Here is a 19,511-nt window from a genome sequence, read left to right on the forward strand (position 1 = left end):
CAGAACAACCTAACAGAAATAGGGAGGCTAGAAACTGTATTTACTTTCCTTTAAAACTAATGACAATTGAGAGAAGCAAAAAGAGAAGAAAAGAAAAATAAAGAAGAAATCCAAATTAGGTCCAGAACAGAAACAGAAAGAAATATGAAGAACAATGTGGGCCAGAGAGAGAATGAGTGAGAGAGTGAAAGAAAAGAGAAAAGAAAGAAAAAAAAGAAGAGAAAAATAAAAATTTGAAAAGAGTAGAAAAAAATAAAAATGAAAAATAAGAGAAAAAATTTTTTGCAAATAACAAAAAAAAATGAAGGGCCTCCTTCAGGGTATGTCTCTGCTGTCACAATAGGCACCATGGTCAGCTGTGTGCAGATATAAGTCAATGAGTCTCAGCAAGCCAGTAGCAGACCCATGAGATTCAGGCAGATTTCTGGCTGTAAGTCCCATGTCCTCCTGCAGGGTTGAACTCTGCAAGGTTCTACTGCAGGTTCCAGCTGCCCCTCCCCTGATGATAGTCCAGGTTCCAATGGTAAGTGATGATCCCTCCAACTTACCAAGTATGGTAGTCTGGTGTGCCTTTATTGCAGAGATTCTCTTCACTTTTCTAGGGGGCTTCAGTTATCATCAAGGAGCCTGAGAGAGGCCCTCTTTCTCTTTCTGTTGTTCACTTCTGCTCTATCTTCTGGAGCTCAGAACAATGGCCTTTATGACCCCCTGTGCCTCTGTAGTGTGGAACCAGGTAGCGGTGCAGCCAGGAGGTGGGGGTGGGGGGTGGGGTGGGGGTAGGGGCAGACACCCGCATGGCTAAGCTGGTTGCTGTGGGTGGGGCACAGGAACAGAGTGGGGCTCGACCCCACCAAGGTCCTCACTGTGCACCAGCTGGTCATAGTATTACTTTTCTATGTGATGGAATAGAAGAAAGGAGCAGGGATTAATAGTCATTATTTATTTCTTCTTTAGAAATTTTTTGGAGAAAGCTGTCTGAGTTTCATTGTTCTATTAGACGATTCCTTAAGATTGCGAGATAGAGTAACATAGTTCTTAAGAGCAAGGAATTTGGGAAATAAGTGTGGATTTGAATTCTGACTCTGCCACTTGATTACTGGGTGACCTCTCTTTTAATCTTTATATAGGAGCAACAATGGTCATTATCTCATAGAGTTAGTGAGAGAATTAAATGACAGAAAGCAAGTCATTTGCTTAGTGAGAGAATTAAATGACAGAAAGCAGATCATTTGCTTAGTACAAGACTTGGTACATAGTACTTAATAAAAGCAAGCTATTTTAATCCTTATTATGGATTAGGAATAAGTCAGAGTCCTATGTTGACACCTATACAATCATGCACAATAGAAAAAACAAGAAAATTATAAATAAAAGCCCCTTAGTTTTTTAGAGGGACTTTCTTGGCCATTAGCTTGTCATTTGTGCTGTGTCATCTTTCCTTCTTTAATAATGAGCAACAGCATTCTTTTCCTTGTAGAATATACACTATTGCTCTAGTTTAGCTCATTTTCATTCCACACTCTTTTTCCACTTCCCAACCATCACAATGATATTAGAGTCCCAGGATATCAAGTTTCTTGTCACAGGTTGGCAACTAGTTGATACCAGCTTTGATTTTGCAGGATGTGATCCGTGCCATGAATATCAACCCCAAGATCTCGTTCCCTCCTGAAGTCGACTTTTGCCTCCTCAGTGACTTCATCCAGGAGATATGCTGTATTGCCTTTGCAATGCAGTCATTGGATCCTCCCCTTGATATCACCTTTGGGGCTGATGGAGAAATCTTCAATGATTGCAAGTAAGAGGTGCAGAAGCTAAGGGATTCCTCAGTAATTATGTTGTCTCCATTCCCTGTGTACTTTCTAAGGGAAGGAACTCTGGGTGGGGACATCAATAGCTGCCAAATGTTTTCCAGGATATGCTGTGTGCTTTTCTATATTCCTGGGCAAGGTCCCCTCCTGGGCTCATTCTCCCCTGGACACATTGGCTGCTAGGGAGAACTAATGAGTACCTGGAGCCTGTCTGGAACAGTTTAAAAGAAAGGTGCTCTATAAACACAAATGTGTATTACTTTTTTATTGCATTATTTAGGCCAGAATTCTTCATTTATGTGGGTCACCTGCATCAGAATTACTTAATGTACTTATTAAAAATTCACAGTCCTGTACCACATTCCCCATGGTATTCCATCCAGCAGGTCCAGAGTAGAGTTCAGGAGGCTACAATTTAACAGTGCCCAGGTCTGTCGAATGCACACTAATATTTAATAATGAATGTTCTGGGTTCTCATCTAGGATCATTAGATTTCTGCTTAGTTTTACCTGGTAAATATTTTCCTTATAAATCAAGAGAAATTAAATTAAAATGTTGAAATTGGATGAGGTCTTAGCTATGGCAGGTGATTATCCAGAAAGAGGTCAAGTTGGTTGTTAGGCACACCAGTTCTGTCTCAGGCTGCTTAGGTTCAGATCCCATTTCACCACGTATTAGCTATGCCATATGGGCATGCTATTTCATTGTTCTGTTCCTTCATTTCTTCTCTGTCAAATAGGGAAAATAATAGTGCCTTCTTCCTAAGGTGATATGAAGTTATCTGAGAGAACTCAGATAAAGTGTATAGTATGCTGCTTGGCTTGCAGCAAATGCTCAGAAAATATTAGCTCTGGGTCTTGGTTTAGTGGTATAGTTATGGGTTGGTGGCTGCCTAGTATTCCAGCAAGCTGTTGATGATGGAGACCATTTTCTTTTCTTTCACTCAGGCAGGTTACAACAGTAATGGGCTTTCTGGTTGCCTTTTAGCACATCACTGATCTGTTTCTAGCTTCTTTTCTTTTTTGGGGGCGGGTACTGGGGATTGAACTCAGGTCCTTAAGCTTGCAAGGCAGGCGACAGAACCACTGAGCTAAATCTCCGGCCCCAAGTTTCTACTTTCAAGTCATTGATCCTGCATGCACCCACTTGTGGAAGAGCTGAGAATTAGAACATTACCCTATAGTTGGATCTTCTGTTATTCTCTTCTAGAGCACATTATCATCATCCATCTTCCCTGGTTTGTTTCCCCTTGAGAGGATGGATAGTGCCACTTGGAAACACCCATTTAGTTTGTGGAATCTGCACATTTCACAGACCTCTGTTGGGCCTCCTGATTACATATGTGCCTTTAACCAGAGGAAAAATGCTATCTATTGTGCCTGTTTGGCTCTGCAGTAGAAATTTGAATTAATAGAAATGACTGGATTTAATTCAACAATCAACTGTCCATATCTATGAGTTTCCCATGGGCAGATTCAACCAACTAGAAATTAAAAATATTTGAGGAAAAACTATGCTTCTGTACTGAATGTGTAAAGACTGTTTTCCTTGCTGCTAGTCCCTAAACAATACAGTGTAACAACTGTTTACATGAATTTACATTGTGTTTGGTATTAAAAGTAATCTAGAGATGATTTAAAGTATACAGGAGGATTGTATAGGTTACATGCAAATACTAGGCCATTTTAATAAGAGACTTCAGTATCTGTACATTTTGTTATCCTTGGGTATCCTGGAACCAAAACCTGTGCAAGGAACCACTACATTTTTGGAACTTCATTGAACAAGTCGAATTCTTTGTCACCCGGCAACCTTCACACATTTGAGAAACCATTTCATACCATTAAGCAACTCCTTCTTTGGCCTCATGGCTTTGGGTTTTTTTCAAATGGACTGAGTTGGAGACTTCTTAGCAAATAGATCTGTTTTCTTGGCCTGTGCTTCGTGCTCTGTTGAGTGTTCCTTTTAACAGAATTGTCCACTCTGGTTTGAACTAGCTGACTGAGATGGACCAACACCCTTTTCATTCTTATTCCCTATTAGTTCAGCAATTTTATAATTGTTTTTATTTTCTTTTTTTAAGCCTTAAAATACTGTTGACTCATTTTGAGTACAACTGAAATGTGCTATTTTATCTTCATTTATGCCATGACTAAGCTATATATTGCCTCTATTTGTGTGATTAAATACTTTTTAGACTCAACTTCAGGACGTCATATGTATTCATAATGTATCTGACCTGATTCTATCCAACTAGTTCTAGCCTGAGCATGTTTTTTTTTTTTTTTTTTTTTTGGTACCGGGGATCAAACTCGGGACCTTGCGCTTGCGAGGCAGGCGCTGGAACCACTGAGCTAAATCCCCGGCCCCTGAGCATGTTTTTTTATGTTTCATATAACTGATAAACATGTTGACTTATAGGATTGAAAAAGAGGTCTCAGATCTTCACCAGGTTCTCAGTGTTCCGTTAAAATTATCCCTCCTCAGATGTGATCATCGAACCTGTTTCTAGTTCACCAGCCTAACTTAATCATCCACCTGTATTTCTTCCAGTTTTTTCCCCACAGAGACAGCAGGAGAAATCTTATAAGAAGTCTTAAGGGACGTCAGAAGTTCATGTTGCTAGCATGTCTCTGACTTGCAACTGTTATAATCCTGAGAAGACGGGGAATAAGATTAGTTGACATGAAGTGGTCTCAGTGAGTCATTACTGGGTGCTAGATATCACTGATTCCTGTTTTAAGAGCCACCATCATCTCTTTAATAACAGAATCTGAATCCATGTTTGTCCAGATCTAAACAAAATAAAAGATGTAACTTTACACTGAGGTTCCCCTCAGTTATGCTACTTCAATGCTTATCTTCTCTTGTTCTTCTGTGTATTTACAGGTACCGTCGCAGCTATGACTCAGATTTCACTGCTCCCTTGGTCTTTTATCATGTGTGGCCTGCACTCATGGAGAATGACTGTGTCATTATGAAGGGAGAAGCTGTCACCAAGAGAGGGGCTTTTGTACGGTGGCCTTGCATAGTGACAATTCATCCCCACTCTTTGATACACAAGTTCAAGAACATTTATAAACCCAAAGATTCTATAAAAGAAGTTGATAAAGATTTCTTTGACAAGATATTATACAAAGGAGAGAAGGAGATGAATTTGGAAAGGATAGCTTCTTTTCTTTGGTTCTTCCATGATTCCTCACAATTAACTGGCAGTAATTTTGTTGTTGCTCTATTTATAAGATGGACCTAGTTATAGTTACCTCTTCCATCTTAGACATATTATGGTATTTTAAGTGCAAAGCTCTTTGAACACATTACCTTGGAGGCTTTAATTATGATTAATCCCGAGTGTTTAAACATGATTAATTAACTTTTAGGAAACCATTTGCCAGTTTTTACTGATAATTTTCTTTTTTTTGTGAAACTATGAATGTGCCCTGCTTCTCTCTCCTTTGTATGATATGTAGGGAGAGGAGGGATGGGGGAAAAGGGCAGAGCAGCTATAGAGAAAGGAGCCAATTGATCGTGGAAGGTTGCTTCCTACATACACTGGTTAGAGGAAGTTTAGAACATGTTAAATAAAATGAAGTTTTAGGTGTGTAAGTGTGCAAGTGAGTGTGTGTTGTAGTGGGAATTGTATGCTGGAATTGGTGGCCCCAGGTACTTAGATAATCTGCATAGTTCATTGAATGTAGTATTTACCTCTGCTTTCCCTAGAAAGAACTAAGTAAATTCTGAAGGGAGGCACCTTATCCAAAGCAAAGTGCCCACCCAAGTGGTCTCTGTTCCTATGCTCTTTGAGCTGGACAGTAAAGGAAGTACTTCATGGCAGCATAGAGTGGAGAAGGGGAGTAATTTATTTTCAAAGAATTTAAGAAAGAGGTTTTTGTAGTTTAAAAATTCCATTTCAATGAACACTATCTCAATAGAATGTTTTGTGGTGTGCAAATAGAGCCCATTAAAATTGGGTTCTTTTGATTTGATGACCACACATGCTCTCCCCTGAATGATCTCATAAAATATGCTTCTTGATTCTACAACAATCACTGATTACTAAGAAACTCTTACCCACTGTGTAGTTTGGAAGGGAGAGAGAAGAAACTTCTGCTCTATATCAAATAGCAATTGCCTTTATAACTTCCTTCTTCTACCCCATCAAGCCTATCACCAACATTTGCCCAAGCTTAAACTCCCAAAACAAAATGAAAATGTCCTAAAAGGAAGAATGTGAAAAAGAAAAAAGTTGAATGAAGGGAAATTTTCAAGATGAATTTTACTTGTAAAATCTCATTTTAATGAATATAATTTCCTTTTTTTTAAAGGCAACTTTATTGAGGTATTATTGATACAGAATAAAACCAGCACATATATAATTTTCTCATTTATTTAACTGAAGAATAGGTGGGCATAAGTTATGTTTCATTCATTTGATTTGATGATATTTATTTATTCAGTAGTTATTTATGACCCAAATAATATATTTAGGTGCTAGGGGATTTGACAATGAACAAAACAGGCACAAATCCCTGCCCACATGGAGCTTACATTGTCTAACACTTGCAAATTCAAGTGTTAGATTTCTAACAGATTACTCATAAAAATATTCTACTACAATCAAGAATCTGAACATCCCTCAAGTTCATTATAGTGAAATTTTATTTGAGAAGCTATTGCTCAATATTGGACAGCTTTAGGAAATGAAAGGAGTGTAGCTCAAGCTGATAATCCGTCATGGGCAAGTGAAATCCTATAAACACCAGTAAAACCTGGTGTTTGATGGCGTGTGCATGTTGTGTCAAGCCATGTCAGCCTTTGGACAATCTTGACTTTTTCTCTCTCTCTCTCTCTTTTTTTAAGTGGAATTCGGTGCGATCTCTGAGTCGATGTCGAAGCAGGAGTTTAAGTCCCATTTACCCCCGTAGCCGCATTGGTTTAAGCACGGTACTTATCTGTCTAATCATTTTTACATAAAATATTCCATGGTTCACACTTAATTTGCTTCAACAGTCACATGTAAAAGAGGTGATTTATACAGCTATAGGTAGAAAGAGATTCTGTTCTTATAACACTAACACCAAAGTGATTTTTATACTACTGTGGGCTAGGGAACTTACTATTCTAGAAAGAAGTAGAGTTTTTGTTTTTGTTTTTAATTAGTTCAAGGAATAATAGACTTTACTTACTTTGTAGTTTTATTATCTTTGAATGAAATGGATTATTAGAGATTAGATAATCTCTGAGCAGAGAAGGAGACATCTTAGCTGATCTGAGCACAGGTTTTTGGTTCCTCTATGTGTTTCTGTATGAGTTTGGAGATATTGCTCAAGTGGTCTGGATATCAATGCTTAATAAAGGACATTGAAAGTATTAATTTATCCCTAACTTCAAAGTAGGAAAAAGAAGGTTAGTTTCTTTGCCTATTAGTCCTTGTATGGATTACTAACACTTCCATCAAATTAAAAAATAACAGCAAAAATATCTCTGAATATGTTGGAGATAACATCCCTAAAGACATCATTATGATTCACCACTTTTCATTCAACAAGTAATATTTAGTCAATACCTTCAGAACACAGGGCTGGGCCAAGACGGGTACATCGGATAGGGTATTTGTTCTTCCTTCAAATAAAAATTCTTTAAATATGTGACCAAAATATTTTAGAAGACGGAGTGGTAAAGGAGAGTCACATTTGGCAGTGTTCCACTTCTCTGCAATTGTCTCTAGCAGTTGCAGCTGTAGCCCTCAAGTGGCAAAACCTTATCAGCAAAATAAAGCACCGGCCCCCCCCACCTGTGTAGCTAACGTGTCCTACCTTTCTTATGGAGTTTAGCAAGGATCTATTATTTCTCCAACAAGCCTCTTCTTAAAACATTCCTTGTGTATTTGGAGGATGCCAAACTTATAAGGAAAACAAAAATGATTAGATATGGGCTTTCCCTTGAATGGATCTTCATATAGGAAGATCAGTTAATTTAAACAAATTAACTGAAGGTGATGCATTATGATACAGTCTATAAAGGAAAGGCCTAGAGCAGTGATGGCTAATCTTTTAGAGATGAATGACCAAACTGCAACCCCAAACCCACTTATTTATCACAAAGTGCCAACACTGCAATTAAACCTGAGTACTGAGGTTTTAGTTTAGAAAAAACAACTCCTTCATTAACATCTTTGTCTTAAAAGAAAAAATAAATAAGACACATGCCACAGGTTTGCCACCACTGGTATAGAGCCATGGTGATGCGGAAAGGGCTCATGGTGGACCTGATATTTGACTTGGTCTTTAAAATGGGTAGCCTTTCCATGGGCTGGGAATGTGGAAAGGAGTACACATGGGAAGAAAATCACCTAAAAAATGCTGGGGAAGTAGAAAAGCCATGCATCTGACACAGTCATTTTGCTTCTGGAAAATTTAATATAACTTAATTATCTATATTCATGAATGAATATTTACAGTAGATAAAAATAAAAGGAAATCTTGAGAGCACTATACTGAAGGAAACATTCCAAGAGGAAATGACCTAGCAGATGAAACAGTACTATTGACACCTCATGTGTTCCAGGCCTGGCAGACTTTAACTCTGGGCTCCTGCAGGAAATTGTATCCATGGGTGTGTCCTCTGTATCTGAACCTCTTTCTCTCTGTTTTGTATTCTGTGCTTAGGGAGAGCAAAGTAATTTAAACTTTAAATGAGGAAATAAAATATATTCTCCAAGGCAAAACTGTTGCCAACTTCCCTTCTCTTTCTGTCATCCTCTCCCTACAACAAAACTGGATGTAACTGCAAAATGAAATGCAACTATCTTTGGTTAGTCTTTTTTTTTTTGGCCTACTTAAGGCCTCTTATCCAGAATAGATTCCATGTTCATTAGCATCTATTTAAAGTGTTTGAAAGCTCAGAGCAGAGATGATGCCTGTGGCCAGCATCAGGCCTGTAGTAACAGTGTGGTGGCTTCTGCTTAATGATAGTAGAGGTGAGATTAAAAAATGATTCTTTCCTGGCTGCTCAATACTTAATAGAGCCAAGTTTTGGACACATGAGATAACTTACATAAAGGATCTGCCAGAGATTGCATCTTTATTTTAACTTTTATTAGTTAACTAGGATAATAATAATTATTTTGTGGAAAGCATTGAGTTCAGTATGGCTACTCTTAGGTCACTGTATCTAGCTTTTAATTAATAATGTGATTTAAACCAAATTGAGTGCCCATTTACTGCAAAAAGTGTAAAAGGAATCACAATGGTCACTCTGAATGGGGGTGAGGTGGGATTACACTGTAGTTCTAAAGTGCCTCAGAGCAACTAATTAGGTAATGTTAGAGGAAAATGTCAAAAGGATTTACCCTTTGAGCTTCATTGTTGTGTAATTCATATTACACTTTATATTTTCCAGATATCTCGAAGTCGGAGTCCTTCTCCAATAAGATGTACATTGCCAAGTGAGTGGATAGTTAAGATGGATCAAGTTTCATGCTTCTTAATACTCTTTCTAATACTCTGCATTGTTCAGCAAGAAGAATGGTTTTCTGGGAAAAATCTTTTCTCTCCACCTCACAGCATTCATTTCTGGCCCACTTTGATGCTGGTGCCCACAGAGATTCCTGTAAGTTAAGTAAGAGGAGCTTGCAGTTGGGCGGTGTACTCTGCACCTAGATTAATCACTCCTTTGTCATTTAGGCACTTCCAAAATAAGTCTAAAACAGTGATCTAATTATGAACTGTTTATTTTTCTCCCTAGGGTTTTAAAGCTACCAGATATGTTCCTTTGCCGCAGTTCATCATAGCAGCCAACTTCCTCAGTGCTTCCATCCACCTGCCTCATCTGCCTCTGACCTCACTTAACATGATGTGAAAAGAGAGTTAAATGTTTTGGCTTAGCACATTTGTAACTTCAGCTGTATTGCATTTTATTTTCTTTTCTAGATACAGATTCCATTAATTTCATAAAAATGATTACATAGGCATTTAGGATCATATTCATTTGAAGCAAAGTCCATCAGAAGGTTTAGGATTTCCATCCTAAAATATGAGGCTCTATAGGATCTACCTGCACAAAAGTGGACAGTGTTTACTATGTTGAGTCCAAAAGAACAGAATCATATTGGTTTACATATTGAGCATAAATGCTACAATTGTTGATATCAGCTTTTAAGCTGACACTGAAATTGAGTGTTTTAATAGCTTTTTAAAGCGTGGAAGACAACCTCAATCTCAGATTGGGATAGTTATATATCAGTATCAGTGACTCTAGGCTCAATGCAGAAGATGATAAATTTAAAAGAATACAATTAGTTGACTTTCCTCTGTTCTTGTTTTGAGAGTGCCTGGATTTGGTTTATGAAAGAGTAACCATTGAAGCTACTTAGTTGAGAGAATTTTCTTGCTTCCTAAATACAGAATAGTGGTTTGATTAGAAATCAACCTTGACATAAATATTCATTACTTTATGTTATCCTTTAGGAGTGTTTCACTGTTTTAATGTACATTACCTGGGACATGCCCTTTACCTATTCTACCTAGTTGTTTGCAAATTCAGACCTCCTTTGAACTCCATCTGACTAAAAGTGTCTGAACTCAAGGCCTAAAACTAGGAGCATCACTTACTGATTATAAATTGAGCATTTCTCCCTTGACTTCCTCATTGTGAAGTACTCTTGAAATTCACATTCAAGATAAGAATGACTGTTGTTTTCTTTAGATAAAAATTTTTTATTTTTCTTTTTTCTCTACTTTCAAGCCAGCCATACACACAAACTTCACTACCATTGACTTCTTTATCCATTTGTCTTTCAAAGACAAACTTTGAGGGGCTGGGGATTTAGCTCAGTGGTCCCGGCGCACCTACCTCACAAATGGAAGTTCCTGAGTTCGATCTCTGTTACCACACACACACACACAAAGACAAACTTTGAATTGACTAGAACTCAGTTTGGATAAGCTCAGTGCCAAATCAAAAATCAAACACCAGAAATATTTTTGCTAGAGCATCTTGCCTCTGTGGTGGGTGTGGGAGTGGGTAGAAGGACTCCTCCATCTAAGGAGGAGTCCCATTGGGCCCCGTAGTCACCAGCCCAATCCAAGTGTGATTTAAATTTTTCTCCCTCTTTGTACATTTATGTCATCATTTCCATGAGGTCATGTGGTGTATTGGAAGGAGTATTAAGTATCTAGGTAGCTTCTAGCCCTCCTTTATCATTTGCTTGCGTTGTAACCTTGAGCTGGTTCCTTCACCTCTCAGTTTCACTGTAGAGTGAGTAGATTAGTCGTTCTCATAATCCTACCAGAGCCAATACTTCTTTTATAGCAAACATTTTATTCTGGATATCTTGAAATGAAAGCCAAAGTTAATCATTTATATGCACATTTAACCTACACAGTGAATATAATACCATAACTGTAAAATAAAGCAGAAAAAAGAAAACAATTTTTAATAAAATGTATTTCAATAAAAAGCATAGGAATTAGTACAGTTAGAAACAAAGAAGCTGAATCACTCCCTTTCCATGATCAACTGTAAACATTACACCACTCCTAATGGTCATCCATGCTTCCATAATCCTGACAGGGAAGTTGTGTGAGCCACTTCCCTTCTCTCCATTCAACCATAAACAGAAGACCACGCTATTGATTATTCAGGCTTAAACTTAGGAGGTTGTACAGATTGCTGACATCACAAAAAAAGAAACAGTGAGAGGCACCTGACCCTTTAAATACTAGAAGCTTGAGTTACAAAGCCTCTTTTTGCTTGCTCTGCCTTTCTGCCTATTCCTGCTGCTGCCCTAAGATCTTCAATAAACTCACAAAATAATAAGTATATGCTTGGCAATTCTTTACTTGTTGTACCCAAGAACCTTTTGGACCACTCAACTATAGCATCTGGCAAGCCAGCCAGGAGAACTCTCCCAAACCTTGGGAGACCTTACCTGACACCAGATGCCTCAATAACCCAGAGACCTTAGGAGACCTCAGCAAAAGCAGGCAACCAGACAACCCAGCCAACAAGGAAGGTAACTCCTCACTCCATTGGGAAATTTTTTCTTCCCCTTTCTGGGCAAGAAAATGGATTCCTGAGGGGAGAGGCAGATCAATCGCCACATGGAAAAGACTAGATTGTGGGACAAAAGGTTTCTGTCCTTACGGGGAGCGGGAGGGTCTCTGCCAATCAGTTGGGCTTATATTCTGTTTTTGATTCACATGACATGGAAAGTCTATCTTGGAGGCTGTGGCACATGTTTCAGCAAGGATGGGTGTGAGCCTAGCAGAGTAAGAGAAAAGGCCATTGGAGCAGGGGAGAAGGCTAACAATAGACAAATGCTTTTGCATAGTGTAAGACCGTGGGCCTTACCAAATGCTCTGAGGAGCTGACTGCAGTGAAGCACACCCAGGGATCCCAGCGGTGCCTCCAAAATGTAAGACCGTGGGCCTTACCAAACGCTCCGAGGAGCTGACTGCAACGAAGAACACCCGGGAGGGAACACACTGGACAAGTTGGAAAGTAAAACAGACCTTTATTAGTCTGGCCAGACAGCACTCCCAAAGCAAAGTAGCTTAGAGAGGCAACTGGCTCAGAGTCCGAGGCTGTTTTTATAGGGAGTTGAGGGGGAAGTTAACATGTAGATTTACAAGAAAAGGAACAAAGGTTAGTGGTCGACTGTCACGTACTGATGGTCGGCAGACACACACACTAATGGTCACGACTGTTACATACTGATGGTCAGCAGACACACACACACTAATGGTCATGACTGTCACGTACTGATGGTTGGCAGACACACTGATGGATTGTTCTACAGATAGTGGGTCCAGGAACGTCTGTTCTCCAGATAAACAAGGAGTTGAGTAATTTACTTTTAAAACTCCATGTCTGTTACAAATTTTATCTAGCTTCCCAGAACTAACAAGCTTCTTAATCATTAACTCACATTTAATTGCAGTCAGGGCTACAAGAATTCTAAGATTACAAGGTTTTGCAGTCCCACATTCCCCACTGATTTTTTGTAACCTAAGTAATCTTATGCATAAATATAGGCATCCATTGTATACAACAACATGACAATAATAAGCATATACACACAACTATGATGACAAGAAAAAGTTGTTTTAACCATTTTAGGTTGGGCAACCACTTAGCCATTTGAACAAATCCCCGCCATCTTCATCATGTACTCTTTGAGCCAGATCTTCTAATTGTTTTACCTTTTCTTTGATCTTTGGACCATTATCGGTAAGATTGAAACAACACATATTTTTACTCTTTCACAACCTTAGTGGTGGAAGAGCAACAAATAGTCTATTGCTGCTCTATTATCTAAGATTGCCTGTCTCTGTTCCTGTAACTCTTGGTTAATTAATGCCAAGGCTGATGAGGTAGCATTTAACCCTTTGACCGCCTTGCATGCTAATTTTCATACTGCTCTTTCAGCATGGACCCCTATGGAAGGCAGGGCAACAAAGGATGCTATCATAGTTATTACTTCAGCATCTGTTAACAGACCTACATCATCATCGCATCCTGGCGCAGTGTAAGGTGACCAACGTTTAGTTCTATTAGACACAATCAAATCAGTTCTATCTGGCAATACTACAGCTAGATGACTCAAGCAGTAACAGGTTTTGGTTAAATTTGCTGGAATATAATTGAAGGTTATTCCTTCACAGGTATAAAACCATCCTATTGGCAGGGAGATATGGCAATTGCTATATACAATTTTCTGTTTTATATGGCAGGGCATCCCTTCTGATTGTTTTATCCTCAGACACTTAGTTGTACAATTTTCATACATAGCACATGGGGTCTTATTTGACATGATTACCTTGGGAGTATATAATTTGACAGCATTTTTAGGTTTACGACATGAGGCATGTCCCCAGTTATAACTATCTATATAAGTAAGGTTCTTTCCTGGGAAGTCCTTGAACAGGGTATAGGGCCGTATTAATTCTAAAGAGGTGCATACCGGAATAAGACAGCTTCCCAGTACATAATGGAAATTTACATCAACATTCAGACAGAATTTGGACAGATTAAGTGAGTTTGCCAATTGAATCTATACTTTTTTTGTATGATCTAGTCCTCTTGGGGGCAAAACTGCCAGTGTCCCAGAGAACATTATCATGAATATGAAACATCTCCAGCCCGCTCCAGTCTCAGTTTTAGGTCGCCTGGTTGGCTGGTAACCTTTCATTTGTCCTTTGTGATGTCTGCGGGGCGTCCTGCCTTCAGATGGTTGAGATGTATCCAGGCAGAATGTCTGGCTACCTTTACTGTCCAAGGAGTCAACAGGACAACAGGAACTGGTCCCTTCCAAAGTGGTTCCAGGGTCTTGGAATCAAACCTGAGAATAAAAACCAAATCTCCTGGCTTATAGGGTAGAGGTTGTAAAGGTTTTTCACTGGGACTAGGCATTGTCATCCATAATTTATCATGTAGTTCTGACTGAAGCTGATGAACTGCTTTTAAGGATTTTAAGTAGTCAAAGGTGGGAAAGCTTTTCTTTTAATTCTACATCTACTAGCTGAATGATTGGGGGAGATCGTCCATAAACAATCTGGAAGGGGGACAGATTGAGGGGGGGCTTGGGAGTGCACTTCGTTCAGAGGAGGGCAAAAGGGAGAAGCTCTACCAAACCTAGTTCAGTCTCCAAGCATAATTTAGTCAGAATCTCCTTTAAAGTCCGGATTGTTCTTTCTACCTGTCCTGGGCTTTGAGGCCTATAGGCATAGTGTAGATTCCACTTTATTCTAAGGATATTATTAATTAATTTAGATATCTCAGCCATAAAGGCTGGACCACTGTCGGACCCCAGAGCTAAGGGCAAACCAAAATGGGGAATTATTTCTGTCAGGAGCTTTTTAACTGTTACTTTAGCTGTCTCCCTCTTAGTGGGATATGTTTTTACCCATCCTGAAAAAGTGTCCACAAAAACTAGTAAGTATTTGTAGCCATACATGTCAGGCTTCATTTCAGTAAAGTCCAACTCCCAATGTTCTCCTGGAGTTAGTCCTCTGTGTTGGACCCCAGGGGGCCCGATTTCCTGATTAGCATTTACCTTGAGGCAGGTGGGGCATCGTCTCATCATGTCCTGGGCCTTTTGGGCTAATCCCTTGCTGACAAAATGGGGTCACAGGGCAGCCATCATCCTTTTCTCGCCGAGGTGGGTGGACTCATGTAGTTCTCACAGCAATGTATCTGCTACAGCAGCACCACCTTTCCATCATTTGTTGTACACCATCCATGTTTTCCTCGAGTCCAGCGTCTTCTGTTCATTTCCACTACTTCTTTATCTGTGTATTCAGGTTTTTCTGGGAGTACTAGCATGGGAAGCAGAACCATTTGTTTCCCTGCTGATTTTTGGGTGGCTTGTTTTGCTGCCTGGTCAGCAGCATTATTATCAATCATCTCGGGGCTAAGCCCCTTCTGGTGCCCGCGACAATGGATGATGGTGACCTCTCAGGCATCCAGATGGCTTGCAGCAGGGCCAATATCTCAGTTTTGTTTTTAATTTTCTTTCCTTTGGAGGTCAGCAGCCCTCTATTTTGATAAATCTCCCCGTGCACATGGGTGGTGGCAAAAGCATAATGGCTATCAGTGAATATATTTATCCTTTTTCCTTTTCCCAATTCCAGAGCCTTAGTTAGAGCAATCAGCTCAGCCCTCTGTGCTGATGTCCCTTGAGGTATCCCTTGTTCCCATTCCACCTGTTGGTCCTGGTTGACCACCACCGCTCCAGCATACCGTACACCATGGCGAACAAAACTGCATCCATCAGTGTATAACATTGCCTCTGCACGGGGGAGGGCCTGGTCCATTAAGTCTCTATGTCTGTGAATATAAACCTTTTATAACAAACTTGAAACCAACAAGCAAACATACATATTTCCTTGATAAATCATTCCGCACACCTTCTTGATGTACTTAGGCCTTCTGGTCTTGTATATCTCTCTTTATCCTTTTAACAAGACAAAATACAAAATCTTTTCATATCAAAATTATATCTCCTCTACTTACAGCTTTTTTAAATACTTTTTCTCCATCTCACCTACTACAAACCTTCTATAACAAACTTGTCTTCAGCTGTTAAAATTTTAAAGTGTCCCTTTTTTTTTTTTTGTAAAATCTCTTGATGTCTGGTAGAGCACAGTTGCAGTTTCTTTGGCTTTGTTTTGGATTCCAGACCTTTGTAGCCACATCAGGCTGATAAGACAGCACTGGCCTTGGCTCTCAAAGCCAGAAGTGTTTTTTATTTTGTTTTATGTTCTTCAGAGCTTTCCTAGCTGTTTTCAATCCATTACTTATTATTATTATTTTTTTAGTTCTTTCCAATCTGAATGCAAGCCCTGCTTGACCCTCTCTGAGTCTGACCACAGCACCCAGCCTGCACCTTCCAGTGCCCTGAAGCCAAGCTGTTCTCCTCATGTTCTCTTCATGCATTAGCAACTCAAGTGGAGAGACAGGCAGCTTGATCTCCTCCAGAGCAGAAGCACTGGGGTTTGTCTGTAACAAAGTCACATTATCTGAGAGGCGAGTCTGCCGTGTGAAAGGGAGCAGATTTGGCGAGCAGTTGTTGCAAGACCAAAACTAGACAGTTCTCACAGGCAGCTGATTGTCATGGAGCAGGAGCTTGAGTTGCTCCCAAGCTCAGTTGTTTGGCCACAAAACAGAGTGCACAGGGCTCCAAGTTGTCAACTTTAATTAAAATCTCAAGGGAGAGAACTTTTCTTCTTTGTTAAGCTGTCTGGGTGTTATTTTTTATCTGTTCTCTAAGTTCCATACATTTAACTATCTTTTGCAGCATTTATTTCAACACTGTAGGCCTGCTTGGGCTAAAAGAGATTGCCCCATGTTTTAGTCCCCCCTTTATTACCTTTTTACATCTGAAGCATCTACCTTTTTTTTTTTACTTTATCTGCATTCCTTTTGGATGAAACCTCCATCTGCTAAGCCTGCAATATTTGCTTTTCCTATCTTTTCAGCCATTCTGTCATCAAAAGGATCCCTATTATTAAACACCTTCATCGCCACACTCATCAACTTTTCCCTATTTTCTCCCTCAAATCCTTCCATCCACTGCAATTTCTTTCTAATATCTGGGGCCGACTGAGTAACAAATGCCAAATTAATTGCCTGTTGGTTTGCAGGGGCATCTGGGTCAATTGGAGTATATGTACGGTATGCTTCCAACAGACGCTCCAGAAAGGCAGAAGGGGATTCCTCAGGTCCTTGAAGGACCTCGCTTACCTTGCTCAAATTGGTAGGCTTTTGAGTGGCTCCCCTCAAGTTGGCTAGGAGATGCTGATGGTAGTTTTGGAGAGCTTCTCTCCTGCCCGAGGAATTAGCTTGCCACGGGGGATGGGTGGATGGAAGTTGTGCCTCAATATGGGCTCATTGTTGCTCATCAAGTGGGCCCTCTGTTCCTCCCAACAGTGACTTGATGGCTTGCCCTCGGATCCTTTCTCTTTCCTCAGAGGTGAAAAGGGCTTGGAGGAGTTGTTGACAATCATCCCAGGTAGGGTCATGGGTATGAAAAACAGATTCTAGGAGGGAGATCAAAGCCTCGGGTTTTTCTGAAAAAGGGGGATTTTGATGTTTCCAATTATGCAAGTCACTGGTAGAGAAAGGGATATAGACATAATGACCCTGTTCTATTTCCCAAAGAGGTAAAAGAGGAACTGAACAAGTCCCTTCAGTGGGAGCCCCACTGGGACCATAAGTGGCCCCTGTTCACGTATAGGAGGGGAAGGTTACAGAATACAGAGATTTTTTTCTCTACGGGAAGAGGGTAGAAAGGGTTTTGAGATTTAGGGCTGGCTTTATCAGAGGAGGAGGATGGGTCCACATAGGGTGGAGGTCTTGTAACAAGATCTAAGGAGTCAGGATCTTGTGAGAGCACCGGCTTGGGAGCCTGGGCTTTGGCCTCTCGGGGTTCCCTTGGGGCCATAACCAGAATGCAAGTGTTTGTTCACAGGGAACAATGCTGCAACCAAACCGGAGGCTCCTGACAAGCCTGGACCCAGATATTTATATAAGAAAATTGATCAGGATGACTAGGGTGACCGGTGACCTTATTCCATACAGCCTGACAGAGGCTAGGGTCAAAAGAGCCTTCTGCTGGCCATCCAACTCCAAAAGCTGACCATTCCAATTGACACAGGGAGTGAAGTTTTCCACGAGAAAATTTAACCCCATATTCGTCCTCCTGTTCAGGGGAAAAAGACAATTTAAAATTAGTGAGAAAACAATCCAATGGGGTAGCCTTGGAGCAGGATCCTCCCATCTCTGCCCTTGATGGTTTGGAAAGAAATACAAGGTTAAACACACAATGGACAGGACACTAATGAATGAAAGACAAGACGAACAGGCGCCACAACAAAAGTGAAACTAAATCTTCCCTTGTTCCTCGTCAGGAACCTTGGTGTCAGGGGAGGCTCCCCGGCTCATCAGCCACCTCACTGCTGACTTAACAAATGGTTGCAACTGGCCACAAAAACTTACCTCTGGAGGTTTTCTGAGGTCTGTGCCTGAGAGTCTCGTGCTGGATCCTGCTACAGAGTCTCGGCTGAACCAGGGTTCCTGCCCAGGGATCTCACTGGGGCCTCCAAAATGTAAGACCGTGGGCCTTACCAAATGCTCCAAGGAGCTGACTGCAATGAAGAACACCCGGGAGGGAACACACCAGACAAGTTAGAAAGTAAAACAGACCTTTATTAGTCTGGCCAGACAGCACTCCCAAAGCAAAGTAGCTTAGAGAGGCAACTGGCTCAGAGTCCGAGGCTGTTTTTATAGGGAGTTGAGGGGGAGGTTAACATGTAGATTTACAAGAAAAGGAACAAAGGTTAGTGGTCAACTGTCACGTACTGATGGTCGGCAGACACACACACACTAATGGTCATGACTGTCATGTACTGATGGTCGGCAGACACACACACACTAATGGTCATGACTGTCACATACTGATGGTCTGCAGACACATTGATGGATTGTTCTACAGATAGTGGGTCCAGGAACGTCTGTTCTCCAGATAAACAAGGAGTTGAGTAATTTACTTTTAAAACTCCACGTCTGTTACAAATTTTATCTAGCTTCCCAGAACTAACAAGCTTCTTAATCATTAACTCACATTTAACTGCAGTCAGGGCTACAAGAATTCTAAGATTACAAGGTTTTGCAGTCCCACAATAGCTGCCCACAGTGCCCTGAATTTGTGCAGCCCTTTGTTTAGTGCCAAGGGTTTTGTGCTTTCCCAGTCCCACAGACTCATGTGGACTGCTTGCTTTCCATAGGTTTCAGTAATTTTCCTTCTCTTCTAATTCTTCCCCTCCCCCCTCAGACTTTCAGGTATTACAGTGTTCCATGTTTAGCTGTTGATTCTGTGTAATTCAAAAATAAGGTTAAGAAATACCTCTTCCTGCAAGGAAAGAGAAGAACTGGTCTGTCTAAACCTCCCACCACTGCTTCTGCATGAGCCAGTGAGCAGCGGAGCCAGCTCTAAATGACTCATCTAATCTGGGTCCTAGAGCCCCACCTAGAGCCATTGCTTCCTGTGGTAGTTTGCTAATATTGGTTTGATCTCCTTTTTACTCAGTTTAGCTTTCATTTTGATAACTGTGGCTTTAAGTTTATACTGACAGCAGATGCGTATGTTTTATGGCTTACTCTAGTGAGTTGAGTTTTCTCTAGGGGTGCATCTTGTT

The 19,511-nt window shown here is 40.4% G+C and overlaps 1 protein-coding gene and 1 long non-coding RNA gene across 3 annotated transcripts in view; one reads left to right on the plus strand and one right to left on the minus strand.

The window, feature by feature from the left end:
* The window catches only part of Spata18 (spermatogenesis associated 18), a 56,634-nt gene extending 45,003 nt beyond the window's left edge, over positions 1-11,631 (plus strand). For both annotated transcript variants that reach the window (XM_013073989.3, XM_013073988.3), the window contains 5 exons: positions 1,623-1,798; positions 4,702-4,825; positions 6,673-6,756; positions 9,214-9,259; positions 9,559-11,631. In XM_013073989.3, the coding sequence (XP_012929443.1) occupies positions 1,623-1,798; positions 4,702-4,825; positions 6,673-6,756; positions 9,214-9,259; positions 9,559-9,566 (438 nt within the window). In that variant the 3' untranslated portion in view covers positions 9,567-11,631. The remainder of the gene's footprint in view (positions 1-1,622; positions 1,799-4,701; positions 4,826-6,672; positions 6,757-9,213; positions 9,260-9,558) is intronic.
* Positions 11,632-12,308: 677 nt separating this feature from the next.
* On the minus strand, positions 12,309-19,263 carry LOC147825138 (uncharacterized). The gene is made up of 2 exons (XR_015441361.1): positions 18,313-19,263; positions 12,309-14,155 (listed from the first exon to the last, which is right to left on the minus strand). It is a non-coding gene; the product is annotated as an uncharacterized LOC147825138 (long non-coding RNA).
* Between the last annotated feature and the right edge of the window lie 248 nt (positions 19,264-19,511).

The sequence above is a fragment of the Heterocephalus glaber genome, unplaced genomic scaffold, assembly GCF_053883595.1.
Source record: "Heterocephalus glaber isolate CG9 unplaced genomic scaffold, H.glaber_assembly_v1.0 deba00001509, whole genome shotgun sequence".
Classification (NCBI taxonomy): Eukaryota; Metazoa; Chordata; class Mammalia; order Rodentia; family Bathyergidae; genus Heterocephalus; species Heterocephalus glaber.